General features: G+C 68.1%; 1 protein-coding gene across 1 annotated transcript; it reads right to left on the bottom strand.

The window, feature by feature from the left end:
• Positions 1–366: 366 nt before the first annotated feature.
• Positions 367–1,350, bottom strand: SP7 (Sp7 transcription factor). The gene has a single exon (XM_054294729.1). It carries the CDS (start codon positions 1,348–1,350, stop codon positions 367–369), a length of 984 nt encoding a protein of 327 aa, XP_054150704.1.
• Positions 1,351–7,926: the final 6,576 nt, after the last annotated feature.

The following is a 7,926-nucleotide window of genomic DNA, read 5'->3' as shown; positions in this document are numbered from 1 at the left end:
CAGGGGGCAGGAGGGGCAGGCAGCTAAAAAAAGTGGGGGGGACACGTTACATGAGCACTGATGAACCAGGCCGGGGGAGGGGAGGGGGGCAAACCCTGTCCCTGAGTGCGGGGCGTGAGGCGAGGGCTGGGGGGCAAGAAGGGCTGGGGGAGGTGGAAGGGAAAAGAGAAAAGGGGGGGTCTCACCTTGACACCCCCCCGTGAGCCCCAGAGCGCTCGGAGAGCCCCCCCATAATTTAAGACATAAATTAGAATGGCTAACGAGGAGCTGGGGAACTGAGGGGGAGTGGGCTCGGGGGGAGCAGCACCCCGTAATAAATATCCCCAGCGGCGAGGAGGAGGAAGACGAAGATGAAGGCGGAAAGGCTCAAATCTCCAACAAACTGCCGGCCTCGGGGCTGCCGCCGTCCTTGGCGGGCGAGGCGGGCCGGGGGGACGCGGGGGGCTGCTCGGCGCCGGGGGGCGGCTTGGGGGGGCCGGGGTCGGCGTGGGTCTTCTGGTGCTTGCTGAGGTGGTCGCTGCGGGTGAAGCGCTTGCTGCACAGCAGGCAGGTGAACTTCTTCTCGCGCGTGTGGGTCCGGACGTGGCGCTCCAGCTCGTCGGAGCGGGTGAAGCGCTTCCCGCAGAAGAGCCAGTTGCACACGAAGGGCCGCTCGCCCGTGTGCCAGCGCAGGTGCGCCTTCAGGTGCGAGGCTTTGCCGTACACCTTGCCGCAGCCCGGGATGTGGCAGCTGTGCACCGGCTTCCGCCGCGACCCCGCCGGGCCCCCGAGCCGCTCCAGCTCCTGGCAGTTGGGACAATCGCACGCCGGGCGTCCCCCCAAGGAGCCGCCGCGGGGACCCTTCGGGGTCTCGCCGGGCGCGGGTTTGGGGGCGGGGGGCGCCGCGGGGGCGTTGCTGTAAGGAGGGGGGTTCAGAGCGCCGAAATCGGAGCCGTAGGTGGGCAGAGGGGGGCTGAGGGCGGGCTGGCCCTGCAGCGAGCCCTGCAGCCCCTCGGCGCCCGCCGGCCCCCCCAGCCAGCCCCCGTTGGGGTGCACATCCCACCAGGACGGCGCGGCGGGCCCGGAGCCCCCCGGCAGCCCCCCGCCGATGCCGCCCTTGTACCAGGAGCCGTAGGGGTGCGGCATCTCCAGCGAGGGGTACACGCCGGGCAGGCACTCGCTCGGGGGGTGGCCCTTGGCCGCCACCACCACCGGCGCCCCCAGCACCTCCTGGGCGCCCGAGGGCGCGGGGAAGGGGTGCCCGAAGGGGCCGTAGTCGGGGCCGTAGGGGCCGGGGGACGCCTGGGGGCTGGCGGACGGCGACAGCAGCCCCGGGGCGCTGGGGAAGGCGGCGGCGTAGGAGTCACCCATGGCTGCGGCGGCGACAGCGGCGACCCCGAGGCGTGGGGGGCGATGTCAGCGGGGGCTCGCGGCCATGGCACTTGGCAGCCTGTGGAAAAGGGGAACAGGGCTTGAGGGTTCCGAGGGGCACCGTGTGCCACCGGGTACCCGTCCTGGGGTCAGCTGTACTGGGGTGTCAGCCCAACTGGGATGTCAGCCCTGCTGGGACACCCAGCAGCACCCCCAGTCCCACGGTTCCCACCACCCCCAATGCTCCCAATCCCCTGTGCCTCAGTTTCCCCCCACAGAGTTGGGGCCACCCCATCCCCAGCATCCCTCACCAAAGGGGCTTCTCCGGGGGCTGCTGTGGGGTTGTGCTGGTGGCAGAGCCTCCCCCCACCCCCAATCTCGGTTCCTTCTGCCTTTATGGCCTTTTAATCGAATTATGCTGTGGCCTCCCCCTCCCCGGGTGACTTCCTCTGCTTTTATACCCGTCATGGCTTTCAGCTGTGCGGGGTGTCGTGAGCTGGCCCTCACCTCCATCACCCCCACCATTCCCTTTATTTTAATTATTTTATTTTAAATTAATCTCTTCACTCACTTTGGTGCATTTCCACTTTGGCTTTTTTGTTTGTTTGGGAGTTTTTTAGGGTGTTCCCCCCTCACCCCCCTCTCTTTTTTTTTTTTTTTTTTTTTTCCGTGGTTTTTGCGCCTATTTTTACGCCGGCCCCGGCCGTGGCCGCAAGCGCGCTCCCGGTTTTCCAAGGATAACAAGGGCCAGGCCTGTGCCCCGGGAACGCTGCCCTGCCGCGAGAGCCGAGGTAATTAAAACCAGGGCGAGCGGCAAACGGAGACGCACGCTTAAAATAGTGTCAAACTCCCATAAATCAGCTCCGCTTGCGCTGGGAAATTAAGGAGCAGGGAAGGAGCCCCGGGAGCTGCGGGCTGAGCGCCGCACGAGGGTGACAGTCCCTTTGTGGCTGGCTCGGGGATCCTGACCCCTCCCAAGTCCCCTCACGGCCTGAGGAGGGGTCCAGCCCCTGCTCTGGGGGTCTCCAGTCCCAAATTCTGGGTCCCAAATTCCCGGTCTCTTGTCACTGACCACCAGTGTCCAGTTCTTGATGCTCAGTTCCAGTTCCCCATTCCCGGTCCCCTTGTCCCCCAGTGCCTGGTCCCTTAAGTCCGCAGCTTCTTGGTCCCCAAACCCAGTTCTTGTCCCCAGTCCCAATCCCCAAACCCCATCCCTGGTCCCCAGTCCCCAGTCCCTAGCCCCAAGTGTCCCCACAGCCCTTGCCTCAGTTTCCCCCACCCTGTCAGTGCCACCCCCTGTCCCCTGAGCCCGAGGACACCTGGGCCTGGCTCCTGTGCAGCGGTGCTGTCCCCAGCCAGAGGGACACTTCAGGGTGACAGTGGCACTCGGCACTGTCCCCTGTCCCTGTTCCCCCTCTGGGGATGGCAGGGCAATCCCTGCTGGGGCAGGGGACACACGTGTCCCCCAGCACAGGGACCGCAGGGGGATGCTCAGGGCCCACACATGTCCCTGTCCTTGGGGGGGTCCCATATCCCAGGGGGCTCCCCATCCTGGAGCGACTCTGCCACTGTCCCAAATCCCTGGGTCCCTGTCCCAAAGCAGGGATCCTCCAACCCAGAGGGGGATCCCCCATCCCAAAGGGTCCCTGTCCCCAGAGCAGGGATCCCCCATCCCAAAGGGTCCCTGTCCCCTCCCATCCCAAAGTCTCCCTGTCCCTCGGGGGGATCCCCCACGCCGTGTTCCTCTCTCCCGGGTCCTGGTGCCAGGGCAGTGTCCCCCATCCCAAAGGGTCCCTGTCCCCAGAGGGCGATCCCCCACCCCAAAGGGTCCCTGTCCCCAGAGGGGGATCCCCCACCCCAAAGGGTCCCTGTCCCCAGAGGGGGATCCCCCATCCCAAAGGGTCCCTGCCCCAGAGCAGGGACCCCCCCATCCCAAAGGGTCCCTGTCCCCTCCCATCCCAAAGTCTCCCTGTCCCTCGGGGGGATCCCCCACGCCGTGTTCCTCTCTCCCGGGTCCTGGTGCCGGGGCAGTGTCCCCCATCCCAAAGGGTCGCTGTCCCCAGAGGGCGATCCCCCATCCCAAAGGGTCGCTGTCCCCAGAGGGGGATCCCCCACCCCAAAGGGTCCCTGTCCCAGAGGGGGATCCCCCATCCCAAAGGGTCGCTGTCCCCAGAGCAGGGATCCCCACCCCGTGTTCCTCTCTCCCGGGTCCCGGTGCCGGGGCAGTGCCCCCATCCCGAGGGGTCCCGGGGGTCCTTACCGGGATGCCGGGGGTGGGTCCTGCCCGCGGGGCTGCCGCTGTCGCGCTGTCGCGCTGTGCCGCTGTCCCGGGATGCCGGTGTCCCGGGATGCCGGGGCTCGCTGCGGAGGGAGGGACGGGCCGAGAGGGAGGGACGGGGAGGGACGGAGCCCCGCGGCCGCCGCCCGCCCCGCTGTGCCGCTGCGGCGGGGCTGGGCCGGGCCGGCACCGGGGCCGGCAGCGGAGCCCGGCCCCGAACCGCCCCCAGCCGGGGGGGCCGGGGGAGCGCGGCGAGGGGGGCAGGGGAAGGGGAAGAGGAAAAGGAAAGGAGGAAGGAAAAGATGAGAGAGGGGAAAAGAAAGAGAAAGGGGGGAGAGAAGAGAAAGGGGGGGGGGGGAAGAAGGGAAAGGGGCAAAAGAGCAAGGAATTGGAAGAGGGAAATAAGGTAGAGAGAAAAGGAGAGAAAGAAAAGAGATGAAGAAAGGAAAAGGGAGGAAAGGGGAAAGGAAAAGTTAAAAAGGAAATTAAAAGGGAGGGAAGAGGAAAGAAAATTAAATAAGGAAATGGAAGAAAAATTGAAGAAAAAGTTATGAAGGGAGGAAGATGAGGAGGCTGAGAGCTGGAGGAAGGAGGGGAGAGAGGGGACATGGACCAGTATGGGGAAAAGGAAAGAGAAGAGTGGGGAGAGGGAAAGGAGGGAAAAGGAAAGGAGAAGAGAGAGGAAATAAGAGGAGGGAAAGGAGAAAGAGGGGGAAAAGGGATGGACAGCAGGAAAAGGAGGAGGAAGGGGCTGGGAAGGGGAACAGGATGAATAGGGAAAGGGCTGGAGAGGGGAGAAGGAAAGAGGGAATAGACAGATGCGGAGGGGAAGGGGGACAAAGGGACAAAGCAGGACGGGACAGCTGGGGCACCCAGAGGCTCGTGACCCCAGAAGGTGCCAGGATGGAGCAGGGATGGGGATGGGGACAGGAGGGGACAACCGATGGGGATGAGAGGGATGTGGGCTGGAGCTTCAGGAATGGGGTCAGAGGTGTGAGGATGGGGACAGGAGTTGGGAATGGAGCGGCGATGGGGCTGGAGGGACCAGGGATGGGGGTCAGAGCTGGGTTCTGCAGGAACAGAGCTGGGGACAGGGACAGGGGACATGTGCAGGGGGACAGGGACACACGTGGCTCTGGCGATAGGGTTGGGGACCCCCTGTGCCTCAGTTTGCCCACATGAAGGAATTGTTCCAACTGCTCTTTTACCCCCCCCCTCCATTTTTTAAAATTGTATTACTCCCCCATGGTTCCCGTTTTCTCCTCGCCTTCCCCCTCGCCGTTTCCCCCGGCCGGAGCCAGCGGGGCCCTTTCCCAGCCCTGAGTCAGGGCTTTCCGCTCCGCAGCCGCCGGCGCCGCCGAGGGCCACAACCGCCGGCCCCCCCTCGCTGGGGCTTCCACTGCCCACAAACTGGGAGCAAACTGGGACGGCCACTCCAGCCCTCCTCCTCCTCCTCCTCCTCCTCCTCAGGCAGCCCGGCGCGGGCTGGGGGGGCACCCGTGGATTTTTGGGGGGTTTCACTCCCACCAGCTCCGGCTCACGGGGGGTTCTGGCGCTGCCCGAGCGGCCAGGCTGGGCCGGGGGTGTCGGTTGGGGCGGGGGTCTCTCCCCGGCCCGGGGGCGGTGGGGACCCCCCCGTGTGCCCCGGGACCCTTCAAAGCTCGCGGGGGGGCGGCGGCGGGGGCTGATTACAGGGCGGCGCCGGGCTCGGCCGCCCACGGCCCCGCGGCCGCGCCGGGCCCCCGCAATTACCCGGTATTTATACCCGGCCGGACGCCGGGACCTCGCCAGCGCGGGGGGGACACGGAGCGGGGGGGCTCCGGCCTCGGGCAGCCGGCCAGCCACCGTCCGGTCGGCCGTCTGTCTGTCCGTCCTCCCTCCGTCCTCCTCTCCATCCCTCCTTCTCTTGTCTCCGTCCCTCCTCTGCCTCATTCACCCCATCCATCAGCCTGCTCAGGAGCTGACACGAATTTGAGGGGGCTCAGCCCCTCTGCCCCAAATCTGGGGGATCTCAGCCCCACCATGACACTAGTTTGGGGGGTCTCAGCCCCCTGAGATGAGTCCGGGGGTCTCAGCACGACAGAGGCTGCAGGGCTGGAGGTGTCCCTGTCCCCACCGCGGTCCCCAGGGCCAGGAACGCCCCCAGCCCAGCGCGGGGGTCGCGGCAGCGCTGTCCCCCCGATCCCCCGGTGACGGCGGGGGCACCGCAGCCCCTCGGGCTCGGGGGGAGGAAGCGGAACCGGCCCCGGGTGACCCCGCGCCCCCCAGCCCTCACCTGGCCCAGGGTCCCCCCGTGTCCCCCGCGGCCCGGCCCGGCCCGGCCCGGCCCCGCCCGCCCTCTCCGGCCCCCGGATGTTTCCCTTGCGGTCGGAGGCCCCGAAATAGCGCAGCCCCCGCGCTGGGTGCGCCGGCCACGGCCGCCCACGGGCCCCGCGGGACCGGGGGGGCCGGGGAGGCTGCGAGGGCTCGGAACGGGGCTGAGCCCCCCCAGCACCACCCACGGGGGCACCCCGGTGTTCGGAGCCCCCCCGGCATCACAGCGGGACAGGGAGGGTCGCGGGGCAGGAGGAGCCACGGGACGTGTGGGGACATGGGGGCGGATGGGAGCCAGGGACCTGCAGGGACAGAGGGGCACCCGGAATGGGGCTGGGGGCTTCCCACCCACGGGGAAGCCAGGGCAGGGTGGCCCCAGGGCTGAGCTGCGCCCACGGCCCCGGTGTTTCCTCCCACCCTTTAATTATCCCGGAATTATCCCTGGAAATAACCGCGGGGGCCGGGGGGGGACACGGGCAGCGAGCCCGGACGGAGCCCGGGGGGACAGACGGACCCTGGGCCGGCCGGACAGAGCCCGCGGGACAGCGGTGCCCCTGGGGGGACGCGGGGGGCCGCGGGGGGACAGGGCGGTCCGTGCTCCCCCCGTGTCCCCCCCGCCATGTGGCTCCCATTGCGCTGCGGTGCCGCGGCCACATCAGAGCGGCGGCGGCGGGGGCGGCACCGGCCCCGACCCCCCTCCGGCTGCTGAACGAGCCCCCCGGTTGCCGAGAGGGCCCCCCCAAGCTGCCACCGTGCCCCGCGTCCCCTCCAAGCTGCCAAAGACCCCCACATGCAAATCTGGGGTACCCCACGTGCCCCCCAAGCCCAGGGACCACCGCAAATTGTCCTGGGACCCCCCCCCAAAGCTGCCAGGGTCCCCCCGGGCCCTGTGACCCCCCCCGGTCCCCCCGCCCGCCGCTGTCCCCGGGCCGGTCCGCCCTGGCTCGCGCCGCGTTGCATTTCTGCGGTTCCCAACCCAAAATTGCTGGGAGTCGCCCGGCGTCGCCCTGATTCCTCCGCGGCCGCGACCTGCCGGGGGGGGGACCCAGAGGGACAATCGGGGGGTGGCAGCGGGCGTGGGGCACCCCAGGCTGGCCCCCCCCGGCTCGCCCCAGTGCTCCCAATTTGCCCCAGTCCAAGGCTGAGGGTTCCGCTGTCCCCGTCCCGTGTGCCCTGAGAGGCCAGGGGGAGGTGGGGACAGGGACACGGATGGGGACAGGACAGGCTTGGGGACAGCAGCAGAGAGAGCAGGGACAGTGACAGGGCTGGGGACACGGGACAGGACAGCACCCTGATGTGAGCACCCCGGGGACAGGACACGGGTGAGGACAGGGTTGGGGACAGAACAGGGCAAGGATGGGGGCACAATTGGGACAGGACAGGGCGGCTTTGGGGACACTGCGAGGGACATTTTTGGGGGCAGGACAGGGTCGGTGACAGTGTTGGTGACAGTGTTGGTGCCCTGGTCCTGCCATGGCGGGTGACAGGACACGGTTGGTGACACGGTCGGTGCCAGTCGGTGCCCGGGTTCCACCGTGGCGGGTGACAGGACACTGTCGGTGACACTGTTGTGCCAGTCGGTGCCAGTCGGTGCCCGGGTTCCGCCGTGGCGCCCCCGCCAGGCGGCAGCAAAGCCGCGGGCCCCGGGGTGGCACCGCCCGGCCGCGACCACCGGGGGGCGCCCGGGAACGCTGGGGAGGGGTCCCCATGGGGGGCAGTGAGGGGTTAATGGGGGGAGGTCTCGTGGTGGGGGGAAATGAGAGGTTAATTGGGGGTGTTAACTGGGGGAGTCCCGCTGGGGCTTTGGGTGCCGATGGTGGGAGTCACTGGAGGGGACAAGGATCCTGCTGGGACTAGCGGGGTGAGGGGGTTTAAACGAGGGGGTCTAACGGGGGCAGGTCCTGCCGTGCCCCCCTCGATCTGCCCAGCCCAGCGCAGCCCCGGGGCTCAAGGCGGTGACAGGATGGGAACAGTCCCGGTGACAG

The sequence above is a fragment of the Melozone crissalis genome, unplaced genomic scaffold (genome assembly GCF_028551555.1).
Source record: "Melozone crissalis strain CALT ecotype California unplaced genomic scaffold, PUWL_Pcris_2 ptg000322l_1, whole genome shotgun sequence".
Lineage (NCBI taxonomy): Eukaryota > Metazoa > Chordata > Aves > Passeriformes > Passerellidae > Melozone > Melozone crissalis.
Note: the sequence above shows the minus strand (reverse complement) of the source record. Positions and strands in the feature narration are given on the sequence as shown.